Source organism: Seriola aureovittata, chromosome 23, assembly GCF_021018895.1.
Source record: "Seriola aureovittata isolate HTS-2021-v1 ecotype China chromosome 23, ASM2101889v1, whole genome shotgun sequence".
Lineage (NCBI taxonomy): Eukaryota > Metazoa > Chordata > Actinopteri > Carangiformes > Carangidae > Seriola > Seriola aureovittata.
Genome location: NC_079386.1, coordinates 666,775 through 686,535, shown reverse-complemented (window position 1 = coordinate 686,535; position 19,761 = coordinate 666,775). Strand labels below are relative to the sequence as shown.

The window sequence follows — 19,761 nt, the reverse complement described above, 5'->3', positions numbered from 1 at the left end:
GCATGTTGATGTTAGCAATTAGCTCACAGCACCACTGTGGCTGGAAACAAACCAGTGTGGTATCTAAATGCACTGTGTATATTAAAGGGAACTCGCAATGTTAGCACATTCTGTGTCATTTCAGGAGTCACACCGTAAGAACTTGGTCTTTGATTTCTGACACTTTTTGATTAACAATTTTGCAGCAGGTTGTCATTGGTTCAGGTTTTTCAGGGTGAATGAGGATGTGCCAAAGAGCTCACCATGATGCTGTCAACACAGTGTATAGGGACATTTACTGGCTACTATTAGACTAAAGCAATACATCGTCACAGGTTGAGCACCACAGGTTTTGAATGACAATGACTCCAGTTAAGAAAAGATCTGCTGTACAATCAGCTGGAGAACAATTGCTCATTCAACAGCGAGACGTCTACTCATCCACATTATTCAGCTGTCTGGCAAACAATGTCACGCTGTGTCTTCAGGCAGACACTGAGCAGCTTAGTCAAGGGCCTCATTTTCAGTACACATACATTTCTTATCTGAGTACAATCCAGATATGATTTATTAAATTAACAGCTGAGGACACTAATGAGAGCGCTTACTTTTGAGTCATGTAGGAAATATTAGAGAGCTGGTGCGAGGTCCAGTGCAGGCAGATTGCCACAGAGATTTTACAGAGCAGAAGAAAAACGGTTTTTAATACACACTCAGTGTAAATCAGGCTGAGCTTACTGTTGTTGGCGAGCGCTTTGAGCAGACAGTCCAGGCAGCTCTCCACGCTGTCAGTGGCGCTGTCTGTCGATGCTAGCTTCAGCTTCTCCAGGGCTTCACTCAGGTTGTCTGCAAACAGAAAGATTCAACCAACAAGAGTTGACGGGTTTTTAACTGAAAGAGATGATGAGCTGAAAAGGACACACAGAGAGAGAGAGAGAGAGCAATGGAAGGTCCATGGTAATGTATTATTCTTCTTGTTCGGGAGGGGGAATTACTGCAGGTTTATTTTCGCACATAAGAACGGTAACATGCCACTCGATTGAAGTTCACAAAACAATGTTTTAAGGTCGACCACACTAAGTTTCAAAGCCATTTTCAAACGTCTGCAAACGTACCAAACTTCTGAGGAAAACCAGTTCAGAAAAACCTCTCCAACCAACCCAGGTGTGACAAGAAGTGTGCATGGAGCTACCGTGGATGTCAACGTCCAACAACGCAAAACCCCAGAGTTTTAAAACTAAAGCCAGGGCCAGCAGCTTTTCCAAAAGTCTCAGATTTCAGTGCTTCAAAACACCGCAGCAGTGTGGACGTAGCCTAAGTGGTTTAGAGAACAGTTGGGTGGATTAAATATCTTCTGACAATGTCAAATGATTTTTCACTAGGATATTAGTCTTTAAGGACGACTGTATTTCCTCAAATAAAAGCCAAGAATAAATTAAAAGCTGGGTCTCCAATAATGTCCAGGAGCATGGATAATATGAATAAATGGCCAGGGATGAATGAACTCCTGGTGCCTGTCATATAATTAGACATAATGTACATTTCTACTGCTTTACTTTAAAGAGGCTATTTGTAAGTTTTCTCTGCTGGACGTAGTTTCTTGTCAGCAGGTGGTGGTGCTCGTCACTTGATAACGGCTTCAGCCATCATTGTCTTTATAATACAAGAGGTTACAATACATCCTCTGAACAGCTACGTCTTCAGAGCAGACCGGAGGCTGCAGTGATGAGACAGGAAGGAGTAAAGGAATGAAGTTTGATGCTGAACTCACAACGTTTCTTCCAGACTGGTCAGTAAACAGCTATTAATGCTAACGTTAGCTATGTAGCAATAGCAAAACCTACATATAGCACATCTAACAATATAATCATGCTATATTCATGCTTTCAGCCTGAAGATGTTTCACAATAAAAGCCCTGTTAATAAGGGAAGGGGTTCTGTCCACTGAGATGCTAGGGGACTTTTGATTTGAAACGGTTACAGGAAGTGTTGAGTATGTTTCAACAGCGTAATGCATGGATCAAAAAGAGGCTTCTTACCAAAATATTACCTAATTTGCCTCTCAAATAGAGAGAATTAGAAATAAAGGCCTGCCTCTAATAAAGAATGTTTATCTTCTTTATTTATGGACACTAAAGACCTCAGACACTGTTTGAGGAAATGCAGTGTGTAGCTGATACTGATAATAATTTACAGTAATTTGCTGGAGGTTAGGTCTTGTGGACTGGTGGATTACCATTTCTTCAGACAGTGAGGAGGTAGTGTAACGTATGTGGTTTCACAGTAACTTTTTTATGATCAAGCTTTGAAACCATCACACATCTCAAGAAAATCCATCAAAAGTCCAATTCAAGAGTCATTTAAGTGAAGAAGTCATTAGTGCAAGTGCTACATGTATCTCATTGTCAAACAGCCAGAGGCCGACAGTGTACCGGTCATTTTAAGGAACCGATCAGTGGCTAACGCATTACAGACCTTCATCTAAATCTAAATTCATACAATTCTCGCTGCTTTTCCATCTTTGGATCCAGAAACTTCACACCTCATAACAAAAGTCCAAATAGCAGCATAGAGCACGATAATATAGATGCTGCATCATTACATATGATCGTTACATATCACTCACCTTCATTACAGCACTTTCAATGTACCACACGATTTTTCCTAAATTCATCTAGTGAACATTTTACTTTCATTTTAGAGGAAAAACCTGTGTTGACAAATACTTTACCTTATACCACAGCACCTTCAGTGTAGTGCTGATCTATGGACATTTTTGTCTAAACTGTTCTCTCTCTAACTGGTGAAAAAACAAACAAATAGATACAAACAATAACTAGAAAAAGACAGTTACAGACGTAACCCCTGCTTGAAGACACCATTGTTCAACCCAATGTCCATGGGTTACAATTAACTAGTTAGGAGGTTAAATAGATTTGCTGTTAATCTGAATATTCTGATGATTTTTTTTACGAAGTACTGTTAGAACCATCCTGGGGCCAGATGCATAAAACTGTGTAGATTCATGACTAAAACTATGTGTATACACAAAACCAGAAATATTCATACACATTCTTTCGTCAGGGTTATAAAGCCGTGCATCATCTTTATAAAGCTCACTCATTAAGAAATTGGCCACATGTGCACGAGCCTTGTTTCCGCTCCTACAATTAGCCATAAATGGGTGAAGACACTCCCTTAATCCATCAGTTGGTATTAAAAACACAGTCTCCATGCATCGGGTCCCAGGTGTACACATCTCAGTTGTATATATAAAAACAATTTGGCTAGACTGGTGAGCACAGCCACTAAAGTCACTGAGAACAAGCTGGGAGGTTTGTATTCTGCTGTCCTCTGGGATGCCTTCTATGATGCCTCTGGCAAAAATAACATTTATTTCCAATGCAATTTAAAATTTAAATGTGAATTTTGAGATTACATGTTATTTTTTAGCTGATGGCTACCTACACTTTTACTTTGATGGAGCCTCCCAGCTAACAGTCAACAAAATGAGGAACCTGCAAACCAGCTGATTTTGCGAACAACTGCTTTTGACTCGTCTTCATCCTTCTTTACTCTGCTCCATTAAAAGGACTACACGCCACCAATCTGCTGGACTGCCAGCCATGTTAACCACAGTAACTGAATCAATCATTTATTGCTGGTGTATGTCCATCACATGCTATGACAAATGATTAGGTTATCATTCCTGCGGCAGAGAGAAGCACTGTGTGCTGTGTAGTCTAGTCCCGCCTCCCACCTTGTTCAGTGCAACGGCGCGCGACAGGCCACCAAAATAAAACAACATGTCGGCCGCGTGGAACTTTGATAAAGTCGGTGAGACTGATATAACGTACGCCATTTGCAATGCCAAAATAAAATACATACATTGTCAATGCAGCCTGTATCTGACTTGAAATCCTATTATTCTTTAGTTTGTACAATGCAACTGAGTTAATGAGACATATTGGCTTTTATTTGCTATTTTGACTATTTGCACTGTTTAGCCCATTGAATAGGCTTAATAATTTCTCTGTCTGTTAATAATTGTGTTCATTCACATAAATTAACACATTTAATTAATCAATGAATTAATTATAACGTTGTGAAATTTAGTTGTCCTTACTGTAGGATACTTGTTGCTGCTATAACAAAACACAAAAAAATGATTGGTATCAGCACATATGATCGGTATTGGTGGCAAAAACACGTGATCGGGGCATTCCTAGCTTCAATACAGTATATGTGTTTTATACACAGTGATGCTTATTCATTTTGATTGACAGCACTGCCAATTCAGTCTGTACAGTCTACATTCTCAGCAAAACCTGATTAGGACTGACCTGTCAAGATTTGCTCCAGACTGCACTCTAATTAGTGCAGAAGCTGACACACTACTTTCTCTATTGATCATCAGCAGAGAATAAGGTAATGGTAAGAATCATTGTAGTAACACAGGCAGTTGTCTTAAAGCTCATTCCACCATTGTACCTACAAACCAGGTGATGATATATTGCATAAGGGCTGGGTTGCAGACGCTGTTGCAGTGACCTGGTTGTTTCTGTCAGTTGCTGGTGCACTACACAACCCACACATCCATCCTTCCATCCCTGGATGTCTTATATGACAACATGAGTGCATGATTGCATTCAGGAACACCACTGCCTCACAGGGAGACTGGTTTACTAATGTGTTTGGAGAGTCTGAAGCAGGCTGTTAATGTCAATTTGTATTAAACTTGAACTGAAGATGCCGCACTCAAACAATCAGTAACCAGTGTTGTGTCTATCATCAATAACCAGTACAAACAGTAGCACTATAGAGAGCAGTGCAGTATAAACAGCAACACAAAGTGGGCTGCTGGATCCTATTGCATAACAGCTGTGGAGATGGAGAAGTGCCATCTACACCATCACTGCCATATCAGGGGATGTACGTTCATGTAGCTGCTGAGACCTCCACGTCGGTCCCAGCTCAATCACACCAGGCACGAACAAAGGCACTGACAGTTTATAATATTCACAGAGTTAAAGGGAAAAACGACGAGCCAGACGACCACTGGGAGCAGATAGAGGATGGAGTCAGGGAAGCTACCCCACCCGAGCACTGAGGCGGACGCGCGCACGTACACACGATTCAGCCACAGTCAGCTTTCCCTATGACTGAATAATACAGCAGAAAACTATGCAGGTCAACGAAATGCTATTCTGGCTTTAATGCATAATACATAATGTCAACAATCACCCATGCGTGGCGTTTTCATTATAACCGTTGACGGTTCAATTAAATGATGACAACAGTTGTGGTTGGCTAACTCGGTTCTGAGAGAGCTGGTTAGCTAGCAGTCTACTCACCCATCTCAGCAGGATGTTGGTCCGGAAAATGAAGCGGGCTGCTAAGCTCTCCAGGGCAGCTGTAAACCGAGTCGTACTAGCCGGAGGCCCCGCCTTTCCCACACTGCTCGCCCTGTAAACCGCCTCAAACTGGTAAAGTTAGCAGGTTTAGGATAGGTAGCTAGCTAGCCAATTAGGTAGCGACAGCAGCCGCCGGGCCGGTCAGTCAGTCCCGCTCAGATGGATGCTGCTGTGCAGCGGCCTGTACACCGGCTCACTACTAGGTTAACACATCAGACTTCCTCTCATATCCACACCAACACTCACTGCCTGGCGCTCCCCCGGACGACTGGCTCAGTCTCATGCCACAGTCAATTCCTTCAGACTGCATGAAGAGTAGGACTTCCGGGCACAACCTTCAGAATAAAACTCCTTTTAGGAACAGGATGTTATAGGACACACCGCCGGTAGGTGGCAGTCGGAGACACGTAGACGGCTGACTCCACACAGATGTGCTGTAAGGTATAATTAAGCATTAAACATTCAATCATGGACTGCTGGCAAAAAGTCAAACTAATCTCCTTTCCTTACTTCTAATCCTCGACCTCGATGGAAAATGCAATGAGGTCAAGGAAAGATGTGAAGGAGAATTTATAAGGACTTAGGAAAAGAATGTGACTGCATGTACACTAGGATTTTTTAAAACTAACTTTATTTTTAACACCTGGATGATAAATACTCCTTTCCTAACCACAAATACAAAAACAGGATTGAAATGTTGAAATAAGATAACATGACAAAAAAAATACATAAAATCGAGCCATTAAAATAATAATTAAATAGAAATCAGGAATTGAGTAGGAGGTCAGAATAAATTATATTCAGACATATGGTTTCCTCTCATAGGAACTTTTGACATTGTTATACATTTGTTAAGTAGAGAAAATTCATTTTTGGTGCTTTACACAATGTGAGGTTGTTGATGATATTGTTAACTATAAATCTGAAGAGACTCTAAAGAGACTCTGAGGAGTGAAATTATGATATCCAAGTGCAAGTGAATGCAGCATGAGTTGAATGCTTGATAGTATTGATAAAAAGTTTATATACAGTACATGCTAAATATAAGTTCACTTCTGGTAGGTAACAATCAAGCTAATTAACATAGTGTAGGTCACTATGTGAGAAGTTGTGAGGATGGTAGGGAGATGTGGGCAGTGGCGAAGTCTATGTGATACGCAGGTATACGCTGTAAACCCATGGCAGAGCATAATGTTCTTGTAGTCTTGATATGACCAGTTCTACCCAACCAATCCAACCAGGGAAGACAACGATTATTAGCCAATCAGAGGCAGTGTTGAGCAGGTTATGTAAACTCTCTACTAACCACATCCTGCTGCTGTAGCATTGCTAGCTAATCGAATGATAAAATCTCAAGGAGGAAAAGTGTATTGCAGGTTTTTTTTTTGGCAAACCACCAGCTAAAGAGAGCACATATGAAGTCCAGCCTTCCCAAGAGAGCAGCTCTATCAGCATCGTTTTCGTTTGGTTGTAATATTTCCTCAGAGACAGACACTGCTGCTACAGCACCCGCCAGAGTAGATCAGCATTAGCACCACCAACACTGAGGAGCCTGCTGCTAAAAGGTGTCAGGCTAGGAGTGACTTGGCGGCATATGAGGAGCCTTGCCAGCCATCCAACTTCAATTTTCCGGCCAGACCTTTTGGGAAAGAACCTTTCAGCCATGCATTTACACCAACTTGGTTTGCTAAATGGAAGTGGCTTCATTATGTGGCAGAGTGTGGTCAGGTTGTCAGAAGCAGAGCGGGGCTTGGCGGATCTTGGCAACACTGGCAGTTGTAGGATCCAGCGGCTTGAAGGAGCCGGGCGCTTGTTTCTGCACAGTGTGCTCCAGGAAGCTGCTATCTGCCAGGAGCAGTAAAACAAAAAGTGCTCTTTCTTCATGAATTGGACTCCAGTCATAAAGCTGCTGCCCGCGCACTCCAACATACAACTACGTTACCAGGAGCGACAGTTACAGTTGACACTCAGTCATCAATGACTGACCGTGTCTGCGATCAGAAAATGCGTATGTTCATGTTCATTGCTGAACATGATCTGTCCTTCACAATTTCTTTGTTTACAACCGAAAAAGAATTAAGAAATAAGTGATTGGGGCCTTCTTGATTTGACTTTAAACTTCAGTTTACCAGTTCTTAAGCACTTCAATGTTACTGTATTTTTTTTTTATCTTCAATATTTATTTTCCATTAATTATTTATTTCCCATTATTATCTGTTTTTTAGAAGGAAACACTTAAATGTTGCTATAGTATTGCAGTATAGTTGTCTTTTACATTGCACACACTTTTATGGAGAATAGAGAAAATGTTATGTTATTTACACATATTATATATGTTTTCCCCATGTTCCTTATAATTTATTATTCATATGTTCATTTATTGTTGATAGATAAAATTGTTGATAGCACTGAAACAAATTATGAGTACTTGTAGTACAAACAGTATGTTTTTATTTTCCAATAAAAATGTGAAGGCAAGGGGATACTGCATGACACATGGGTGTCAGGCTACAGCAGCATGAAGAAGGGATGATGACATCATCACAAAGGCAGGATCAGAGTAAGGTTTATTGCCAGGTAGGTTTTTACTTACAACATATTTGGCTTGGTGTTTGGTGCAGTATACAATAAACATATTAACAGGAAATAGCAATAAAAAGGTAAAATACTGCAACAGTCAAAAAGATAGATATACATAGATACACATTAAAAAAATAAAACAACAAAGTGTTGACAAAACACCTGATGAGCAGGATGTGCAGGGATAATACTGGTGTTAATGTAATGTGTTTGTTGATGGTTGATGAGGCGAGACGCAGAAGAAAAGGCAGGTGCTGGTCCGTCACTGGGAGGACTGGACTGGAATTCTGGTCCTTATACAGACAAACATGTGAGAGGACAATTAGTTTAGATCATACAAGTTCTTTATATTCAAACATGCTGGGTCTGTTGTGTGTGTATAATAAATAGTAAGGATAAATATGAATATGCTAAAATAAATACAGTATTAGGCAGTGGATCCTGAACTTGCTGGTTCTGGATCAAACAGTCTCTTTGTCTCACTTGTAAAAGAAAAGTTACTGACGCATCTATCTGGACAACAGCCGCAGGAACAGGCTAAATTCTACTAAATCACTTAAACGTCAACATCATACATTTATGTGTGCGTATTTAATGAGCGGAGCATGTTAACAACTGCTGAGTTACTGAAAGTCGCTAAAAGGAGCAGAGAGCTCTGGGTGCTGGAGCAGAACTAGTGTAAGTTTAAATGTACAGCAGGTAGTTAGACACTGTGATGAAGAACACAGCTGTCATGTTTTTCAATGGCAGACACTTTTTGTTAGTTTTGTTTTGGACTTTTCGCACTTCCTGTTTTATTTTGTAATTTGGTTCCTTGTGTGTCTCAGTGTTTTTGCTTCCTGTCGTGGTCTTGTTTCTGTGTGGTGATTGCCTGCCCCGCCCTGATGTGTTTCACCTGTGTGCAATCACCTCGCCTCCTGTGTCTGTATAGTCTTTGTGCTTCCCTTTGTCTGTGTCGGTTCGTCTGTTTAGTTCAGGGTTTGTTCACGTCGTCTGTTCATGTCTGTAATTTTGGTTAATAAACCTGTCTGCACCCCTCAGACCTGTGACAACAGCAACATTAACTGTGTTCAGAGCAGCAATTGGAGATGAGACTCTACACTGATGTCAGCACGTCAGCAGGTGAACGGACACTAACTCCAGTACAAGTAAAATCCCTGTGTAAAATTTTCTCAGATAAAAGTACAAAGTCAGTTAAAGTCAGTTGGAAATTTGTTATTTAAATAGTTTTAGACAGTTGTTGAACCAGTTGATCACTGTGGAGGATGTAGTGTATATTAGGTGTTTCTGTTATTTAGCCTTCACCTTCAGTGATATACTGTAAATGGGATAGCGCAGTATACCCACCAAAATAAAGGAGACTACACCACTGGATGTGGGATAGACAGAAAGTAAAAAACAAACTTTATCCCCTTAAAATATGAAACAGTCACACAGCCATGTGATTTTACCCAGCTGCTGTCTGCCGCCCCTGAAGCAGGCGGCAGCTTCCTCCGTTTTCTCCCGCCTGATGCTGTGTACAGGGTTGCCAACTTCCACCAGAAGAAAATACAGTATGACCGCATACGGATAGCCTAGTAACTCAGGTTTGATTGTGTGAGGGATGGATTAAACCTGACTAAAGACCAACTGGCTGAATCTACCAACATCTCTGAGGCTGCTCACTGTGCAGACATACGTGTCCAAATTTCAGATCAGTCATAAAAGTGCAACATAGAAAAGCATCCAGTTTAAAAAGCACCAAAATCACTAGCTCCAGTGACGGTTTATTCAAACCTGATAGTTTGCACTTTCACCACATTTTCAAATTTAACCTCAGAGAAAAAAAACTTTTGCCATTTAATCAGCATTACTGGATAAACACTGGGTAACTTGGATTGTTGGCAATAATAAATGTGTGGTGCACCAAGTATAAGTGATGCAATTACATTTGCTTGAGTGCTGTACTTCAGTATTTGTATTTATAACTAACCTAATAAACTTATGGCTTTTACTTCACTACATTTAAAAGACAAATATTGTCCTTTTGATTCCACTACATTTATATGAAGTACTCTTACTTTGAAGTAGAGCTTTAAGTCAGTGTAATGAATTTTATTTTATTTTGAAAATGTGATAGACCATACACTGTGTTCATCACAGGAGAAAAACCAAGCACAGCGAACTCCCCCGCTGTCAGTCATGTTGGAACCTGTCAGTGTCTTAATGATGGTGACGATAGATAAAGATGAGGCAGAAGATTCTTCACCAGAGACCATTTCCTGCGTTTACCACGATCACCCTGTGGGCCGCAGTGTTGGACTAGCTGAGTGGCAGACGGTGGACAGATGTCGCTCTTGCCTCCCCAGTACATCAAACCTGTTGATCAAATGGATGGACCCCGGTGGTGGAGTAACGTTGCAAGAAGAGCTTTTACCTCCTTTCTTGTCACCCTGAACGATGGTCCAGGGCTCCGACGGAGCAGGTGTGGGACAGATCCGTGCTTTGGGTTTGGCAGAGGGTGATGAGGTTGTTGTTGGGAATGCAGGAGGCTCCTGCGGCCAGCAACTCCAGGAGTCGCTCATTTTCTTGAATCTGATTGAATTTGGCTGTTTTTTTAATCAGCCGAAGGCATCGAGAGCAGTCCAGGGGAGAGGCGAGTGATGGAATTGATATAAAATGCAGCAACCTGCTCAGAGATGGGTCAGAGAATTCACACACACATATGGTTTTGTTAAAAGGTCAATGAGGACAGTGTTACAAACAGAGTTCCTGACTTGTAGTTGCCATGAGTGTGAAAGTGACCAGGTTCTCCAGGTTAATGAGCTGTAAGAAAGAGAAACTTTCTTAAATAAAGGCTAAATAATATATAACTGATATAATATGGCATTGCATTTATCTAATAACGTGTGTTGTCTAATGAAGCTTCATAGGTCCAAAATGGAAGTGTTCAATGTGATGTGTCACAGCAATGGGTTGTAGAACAGTGTCTGATCTGATCCTATTGTGGATCTGATATGACTATATTTGATTTCTCATTAGCTATGTACTTGTAAAATGTGTCTAAAAGTATATTAGGTTCTCCTATTTAGTTCCCTATTTTGGTGTAATGTTATCTAAATAGGGTATAACTGTGTTTGTTTACTGTCTAAAGTTAGTTTTGTCTAATTTGATACAAAGTAGAACTTGTTACGTCTTATCAGTCAGCTGTAAAATAAAGTGTGACAACAAACACTTGTAGACGTTTATTTGTGTCCGTTCTAATATGTGACTTTTACTTTTAAAGTAAGTTTTTATTGGATTGTGCTCAAGCTCTGCACTGAGCTCTCTCCCCGGGTCTCCTCGACCTCTTCCTCCTCGTCCTGTAGGTTTTTCCTCTAACTCATCTTGTAGCCCAGAGCAGCAGACGTGACAAGTAGCACATCTGGAATATTAAAAGGTGAATTTGATACACAACAAATTAGTTTCATTATTTCTGCTTTTGGTTGTAGGAAGTGACAAACGAGGAGACACAAGAGAAACAGGAGGAGACACAAAAGGGAGAAACAAGAGGAGACAAAAGAGGAGACACACGAGGAGACACAAGTGGACACCAAAGAGGAACCACAAGAGGAGAAATAAAAGGAGACACAAGAAGAAATACAAGGAGAAACAAGAGGTGCCACAAGAGGAGACACATGTGTACTTGTATAAAGTATATCCTAGCGGTGGCTATCAAATATGACATTTTCAGGCGAGGACAAAAAAGTACCATGTATGAACTGATGTAGTTTAGGTTAGACTTTTAGTCACATCAGAACAAGCATATTTTCAAAAGCTAAAAGATGTAACCTTTCAAGGATCACAGGAGAAAAACCAAGCACAGCGAACTCCCCCGCTGTCAGTCATGTTGGAACCTGTCAGTGTCTTAATGATGGTGACCATAGATAAAGATGAGGCAGAAGATTCGTCACCAGAGACCATTTCCTGTGTTTACCACAATCACCCTGTGGGCCGCAGTGTTGGACTGGCTGACTGGCAGACGGTGGACAGACGTCGCTCTTGCCTCATCTGTTGAGTCCAGATCCATATATAACCGAACAGGACTCGTGCGTTCGTTTGATGAAGTATGCAGGACAACAGATAAAGTTCAACACGTCTAATTTATTAAAAGTATAGTGAAGCATATAAGTTTGAGATTGCTTACAGAGCTCTGGACCACCCTGCTCTCCTCTCGCCTGTATAAGCAGCATGCAGTACTTTCTTGTTTCAGACATTCATTCTTATACACACATTCTCTGTGTAACAGGGTCACTCCGCCTCTTCCCTCCTCACACCACTCTGACCTGAACCTGTTATCTAAACATGTCATACTTGTACTGTCTTGTCTGTCCCTGTACGTCATTCTGCAATCTCAAACGGCAATCAGGGTCACAATGTTTAATGTTCACATGTCACAATGTTCATAAACAATCATAATCATCAGTTTAAGGCTGACTTGCCTTTTTAATCATACAAAGCATACAGTAGTAAACATAACATATCCCTTCAGTCCTCCTTTTGATCTCAGATCACTTCTGAGATCAATAAAAAACACAGCTGAAAACATTTAATTCAAAATATCCGCCATGGGGGCGGCAACCTGAAGAGGGGTTTCGAAACTCATGTGGCGTCTTGGCAGGATGACCCTCAGCTAATCCAAATATGGGCAAAGAGGTTGATAAGCTACGAAGCTAGCTAAGGCTAAGAAGTTAGGCTATATGCTGCTCTGCATTGCTAGCTGGCTAATACTGTGGTCTTGTTGCCCTGGATTGGTACCATGGATGTATTATAAGAATTGGATACTGTGTCTAAAAAAAATGGCGCCTGTTCATGTCTACAGAAATTGCTCGCCTGGCGAATACGCCAAAACAGTTTCTGGCTTCTGGGTCACTTCCGCGTTATGCAGCCCACTGAATATGCGCAGTAGTGTCACTTCCATGGTGCCTCTGGGCTATGAGAACAAGCAAACGGCGTTCTGGATTTGGCGCCGCGCGTTCATAAACGCTATGCTAGTGGAGTAATAAGACTTCTACAGGGCTTGCAATCATCAATTTACACAAATGACAACAGCAACAAACAATGAAGATAATGTTCTGAAAAGTAAGATGGTTTTAAACCTATGATCGTTGATATGATAAAATTCGTGTTGACAGTTGATTGTGATGTTAAAGGGAAAACTAGTCTCTTAGTTAAAAGATTGAGCTTTTTTTTTTTTTTTTTACCATTTTTAATAGGAAATTGATGCTGCATGTGACAGATACTACAACTTGTCAGATAAAATTACCCAGAGGGCTTTGTACTGGGGAGGAATCTGTCAAGCAGCACACACAGAGCCAGAGTCTTGATAAAGACTTGGGGGGGGGGGGGGGCAGACCCAAAGCCCAAACACATACACACACACACCTTGTGACATATTCATATCTATGTTCATATCTTATATAGTCATCTTCTACGTATTCTTACAGGCCTACTACTTATTTATGATGGAGCATATCAAATAAAATGTGTTGATTTTGATCATTTTTTACACTGAGATTTTGTCCATGATGATTTGTTTTTTCATCGTCTTATCTAGGGCTGGGACGATTATCCGACGTAATCGACGTTGTCGATTATAAAAATTATTCGACGTGGAATTTTAGTGTGGACGCGTCGTGTAAAACCACACAGGGTAAATGTTCATAGAACAAAACCGGAACTTTCTAATGGGACCGTTTATATCCATCGTCTTTGGTTTACCCGGATACAAGCGCAGCGCACGGGCTGGGACAACGCGGTGACGTAATTGAAGTCAGTGACTACGTGAATGATTTGCGTCTGTGTAATCTATTTGAACAACACGGCGGCGTCTACCAGCGGTACGACGGAGCGTGTGGAGCAACACGCGGCAAAAAAGGCTCGTACACGGTCCCTCAAAGTTTGGGAATACTTTAATCTTGACACCAACAGTGCGGTAGACTGCAGACTCTGCAAAGCGCATCTGGCATATCACTCTAGCACGTCAGTCATGCACGAGCTCGTGTTTCCTCTTTATGTGCTAGCACATAAAGAGGAAACACCCTGGTGCAGCGAGTCAAGATGTTGGACGGGGCAAATTGTTATATTAAATGACTAACTGGAAAATAATTGCAATAAAATTACTGTTAGGTTAATTTAAAAAAAAAAATCGTTAGATTAGTCGAATAATTGAAAAAATAATCGCTAGATTAATCGTTTAAAAAATAATCGTTTCGGACAGCCCTAGTCTTATCACTTTCAACCAAAGCCTTTTCAGTTTTACTTGTATTTAAATATATTTATTAATTAAGTCACTGTTATTTCATATTGTATACATAAAATTAGTGCCAGGCTGCATGGTGTGACTCTTTGTTATGAATTAGTTCAATACAATACAATATTTCCACAACACTGCAGAATGTCAATGTCCACAAATGCAGAGGTGGAAAGTAACGAAATACATTTACTCACGTTACTGTATTGAATACTTTTTTTGTGTATTTTGTATTTTTCAAGTACAATTTAAAATCGGTATTTTGTATTTTACTTGAGTACCTTTTGACTCAAGTATTGTACTTAGTTACTTTATAAATCCTATCTGTTACTGAGTAAAAATAACAATTCAACCTACAGGGGAAAAATACGCGCCAGAACCATAGAGCAACGTAAACGTAAACCAATGGCCAGAACCAACAGTGACAAATGATGATGTGATTAGCACTGGCGCGCGCGGACAAGCTAGGTTAGTGAGCGCGAAGTCTTTGGTTTCTAGTGCTAGAATGGAGGTCGACAAAGCAGGCACGGCCAGCGGTCGCGGTCCAGAAGACCCGGACCTAGAAATAATAGATGAAGCTCAAGCTGAAACATCGAAGTCTGTAGAACTAGATGCAGAAAAAAATCCTTGGCCACATTTGGAAGATTTCTTTTTGTTCAAGCGTAAAAAAGGCAACAGCATCATCATGCAGTGCAAGATGTGCCTCCCAACAGTGAAGTACCTGTCTGCGTTCAACAACTCCACTTCACATCTTCAGAAGCATGTTTTGGTAAGTATTTCTACTGTCTCATTAGTAGTTTTATTTAATATAGCCAACCCAAGCTCACCCCATTTCGTGGGCATTTTTTTGCTAGCACCTGCAACCATTGACAGTAGAAGAAACCCACAGCTAGCCAGCACATTCTAATTAGCTGCTATGCTAACATAATCAAACATGACACATCATTAAGTACCAAATGAAGTCGCTTCAGCCGACAGTCCGCATGTTTATCGTACTTCAAACAAATACAAAACGCGTAATTTAAAATTTGCAGTCTGTTTAAGTCTGTAGGACATTGGCTAAATTTGCATAGCAGCTAGCCCCTACTACTAGCTGTTAGTTGCTAGTAGTCTTGAGTAGACTAGGGGAAATTAGCCTTGGTTAAATTTAGCTGCTATGAATAGTCGGTGTTACACCGTCGAAATTGCCACGAGTTTCAATTTGATTGTGTCTTTGAATTTACAGTCAAATCAAATGTATCAACTGTGTTAACAGAGAGGGTTGTAGTGTGAGGCACTTTGCCTACCCAACATTACAGGGCACTCTGCTCCTCCACTATAGGCGGGGAGCTACGGGGCCTTACCGTGCGCCCTCCTTACAATCGAACGAAACCAACTTTTTTTTTAAACGTCTGACCATGCTGAACATTCAGATAAGTACTTTTACTTCTACTTGAGTAATATTTCATCAAAGTATTGGTACTTTTACTTATACTTTACAATATTTTTGTACTTTGTCCACCTCTGCACAAATGTAGCTGTCACAGAACCAAGGTATTTTCATTAAATACATTACTGTCCCAGATATTTGATTTGAAAAAGATAAAATAAATCAAAAGGATTAAAAAAAAAAAAAGATTTAATTTAAATGATAATGAATGCCATTGAACCATGTAGTATACTGTATACTGAACAAACAATGATGACGTGGGTAGTAAGAGAGATGGTGATGAGGACGTCCGGGACGGTTTTTCCCCTCAGGGTGAGAGCAGAAGAGCAGGTTGCACCATCTCAGGCCAGAGTTAGGTCAGAGTTTTAATTTTACCACACTGAGATAGTTTAAGCCATAAACGATTTAGTTTATGGCTTAAACTATCTCAGTGTGGTAAAATTAAATGTGGTTGTTATGTGCAGAAGACAGGCTGGTGAACTTCAGTCAGGATGAGACATTGCTGGCACAATAATAGCAGATAACAGAATCAATCCCTTACCTATCAGGTAAATGACTTACCAAATTAAAATTCACTGAAGAAAAATGTTATGGGGTAGTTATGAAAAATCACTTACAGTGTGTCAGTGAATCCAGTCATTATGCAGCTAATATATCAGCTAATATATAGGTTAAAAAACAATTACGTTCAAGAACAAAGGCTGACAAGTGACCAATAACTGCCACACAGAATCACAAAATCAAAATATCTTGATGTCTTAAAACAAAGACAACAGTTTATTTTGTTAATTCAGTTTTCTAACCAACTTTTGTCCATCCGTAAGGCATTTGCATTAACTCCACGTGGAGAGTGCACGTACACAATGATGATGTCATACAGAGAAAAATACTTTTCTGGGCTTTTCCTTGGCTTTGGAAAATTTTTAGAAAGATTAAAAGTCCATGACTTAAAAATATACAATACAAAGATTAATAATTAACTGTGTTTACAGCCGGAGGTATCCTGTCAACAGTTTTACAGGCGTCTCTTTTACTATTGCTGTCTATGGGAAAAATGCTTTTTGGACAGCAGGGGATTTCTTGCTGCAATACTGCGAGTGACCACTGGGAAAATTGGCTGCAAGGCAGAGCAGTGGTGCATATCCAGTTCTTATGATACATCCATGATTGGCACCCAGTCATGCTATCTTAATTTACTTGAGGTAAATTAACCTGAAACTATACAACAAAACCTTGCTTGAAATTTACTTTTGAGATTATACTACACAAGCTTACAAACTTTTTAAAAATATATAATTGTGGTAACTTGCAACACTAGATTTTGCAGAGACTTGCAGTGTGACTGTGAATCATTCTAACATTTACACTTAATGTCTAACGAACAATTTGAAGCATTTTTAGATTTTCACCTAAGTGAAGTTATGTGTTGTTTATTTTGATCTCACTTGATTATACTTTTAATGAGTTAACGGCACTAAGCTAAGTTACATGTGATGGCAGCTATTAAGTGTTCTTACTATAATTATAATTTTTTTATTGATGAGGCAAGACAAAGACAAGGAGGGTGATATAACGTAACATAACATGACATAAAATAACATAACAGCATAAACTACTAGTGTGACAAAAAAACTGACAGCTTTTGTTATATAATGTTTTGACTTATTAAGAGTTATTGAAAGGGAGAGAGAAAAGAAGAAGAAAAAGGAAAGAAGAAAAAACAAACAAGAAAAAAACAAAAACATATTTTGATTTTCTTTTTTCTTCCTTTGTCTTTGTCAGCCTGTTAAGGAATTATACCTAACAAGAAATTAGAAAAATCTGTTAGACTCTCAGTGCAGATGCATGGGTGCATAATTCTGTCATGTTGCAGCCTCATGCTAAAAGTTTTCCCTCATCAATCCAGATAGATAGATAGATAGATAGATAGATAGATAGACAGACAGACAGACAGACAGACAGACAGACAGACAGACAGATAGATAGTTGGCTTGTTGTATAGCCTGATGGGTGTGGGAACAAAGGATCTCCTGAACCTCTCTGTTCTGCAGCACAGTGAGGTGAGACGTTTGCTGCAGCTGTAGCTGCTTCTCTGTCCTGCCAGAATGTTGTGGAGAGGATGGTTGGTATTGTCCAAGATGGCCTCCATCTTACATTGCATGCATTTCTCCACAACAGTCCTGAGTGAGTCCAGACTCCTGCCAAGCACAGACCCAGCCTTTTTTACCAGCTTGTCCAGTCTCTTTGTGTTCATGTCTGACATGCTGCCCCAGCAGACTGCAGTATAAAAAAGTACACTGGCCACCACTGACTGATAAAACGTGCAGCGTTTCACTGCAGACTTCAAAGGACCTGAGCCTCTTGAGGAAAAAGAGCCGGCTCTGCCCTTTCAGGTAGATGGCATCTGTGTTCAGGGACCAGTCCAGTTTACTGTCCAGTGCACCACCTCAATGTCCTTCCCTCGAATGTTGACTGGCTGAAGGGTGGGCCCAGACCCCTTAAAGTCAATGACCATCTCCTTGATCTTGGAGGTGTTCAGAAGGAGGCAGTTCTTGTTGCTCCATTCACTGAAGGCCATCTTCAGACCCCTTTACTCCTCTTTCTGTCCGTTCCTGATACGCACCACTATAGCTGTGTAATCCGAGTATTTCTGGATGTGGCAGGACTCAGAGTTGTATTTAAAGTCGGCCGTATACAGGGTGAACAGGAACGGAGCCAAAACAGTCCCCTGTGGAGCCCCAGTGCTGCTCATAATGTCCCTGAGACACAGTTACCCAGCCTGATGTACTGTGGTCCTGTCGTCCTGTCAGGTAATCCACAATCCAGCACGTGAAGCAGGGATCCACCCCCATCCTTTCCAGCTTGTCTTTAAGAATGGGGGGTTGGATGGTGTTAAAAGCACTTGAAAAATCAGGGAACATAATCCTCATGTAACCCCCTGGCTCATCCAAGTAAGAATGGGCTCGATGGAGCATGTAAAATACGGCATCATCCACCTTAATATTTTCCTCTTAGGTGAACTGTAGGGAGTCTAGTGCATGTTCAACCTGTGGCCTCAGAAGGTGGAGAAGCAGCCGCTCCAGGGTCTTCATGATGTGTGATGTGAGGGCCACCAGTCTGTAGTCATTTATCTCAGCCGGTCATCCTACTTTAGGTACTGGAACAAGACCTGATGTTTTCCACAGGTCCGGGACCCTCCCTGATTGTAGGCTTGAGTTAGAGATGCTCTGGAGAGGCTCAGCCAGCTGGGGTGCACAGTCCTTTAACAGCCTCGGACACACACCATCCGGGCCTGCTGCTTGACCTCCGCCCTCACCTCCTCCGCTGTAAAGGACAGGAGACTTGACTCCAGTGTGGAGGCAGTTACAGTGTCAGGTTGTGGAAGAGATGCTGTAGGAGAAGCTGCAGCTGAAGCAGTGGGAGAGAGAACAGGTATGGCCGTGTCAAACCTGTTGCAGAACAGGTTGAACTCATTGGTCTTGTCCACATCACCTGATGTTGCCTGGTTGTTCTCTCCCCTTCCACATCTCTCTCTCTCACACTCAGTATCCCATAAAGAAAAAGTGGAAACAGAAGTTTAGAAATTTTTGCAAATTTATTAAAAAGTAAAACCTGACATTTCAGATTGACATAAGTATTCAAAAACTTTTCTATAACTCTTGAAGTTTAGCTCAGGTTCCTCCATTTCTGCTGCATTGAAGGTTCCCAAGAAGCTCAGTGGTCATTCTTACATGAAGAAGTCTGGAACAACCAGGACTCTTCAGGCGCTGGACCTGGACTAACTGTAAACAGAGCATCAGGGAGAAGGGCCTCGGTAACAGTAGAGACCAAGATCCTGATGGTCACTCTCCAAGTATATCACCTTCTGACTTTGGTGGGTGAGGGGGTGGGGTGGGGGTGGGGGTGGGGGGTTAGGCACAGATGTCATCATCATGTTGCCCTGGATTCTTACATTTGTTTCCACAGGGGGGGAAATTTCTGTTTTTTTATTCCTAATTCCTCTACCTACCACTGTGTGGGGGAAGGGTGGTGGAGGAAGAAGGCGACTGTCTCCCTCCCTCCCTCCCTCCTTCCCCCTCTCTCCCCAC

General features: G+C 41.1%; 1 protein-coding gene across 2 annotated transcripts in view; it reads right to left on the bottom strand.

The window, feature by feature from the left end:
• Window positions 1–5,696, bottom strand: part of rap1gds1 (RAP1, GTP-GDP dissociation stimulator 1) — a 33,063-nt gene extending 27,367 nt beyond the window's left edge. The window contains exons 1-2 of one of the 2 annotated variants that reach the window (XM_056369310.1): window positions 5,334–5,696; window positions 718–825 (exon numbers count right to left, since the gene is read on the bottom strand). In XM_056369310.1, coding sequence (XP_056225285.1) covers window positions 718–825; window positions 5,334–5,337 — 112 coding nt within the window. In that variant the 5' untranslated portion in view covers window positions 5,338–5,696. The remainder of the gene's footprint in view (window positions 1–717; window positions 826–5,333) is intronic. The other variant, XM_056369311.1, reaches the window with a different exon arrangement.
• Window positions 5,697–19,761: the final 14,065 nt, after the last annotated feature.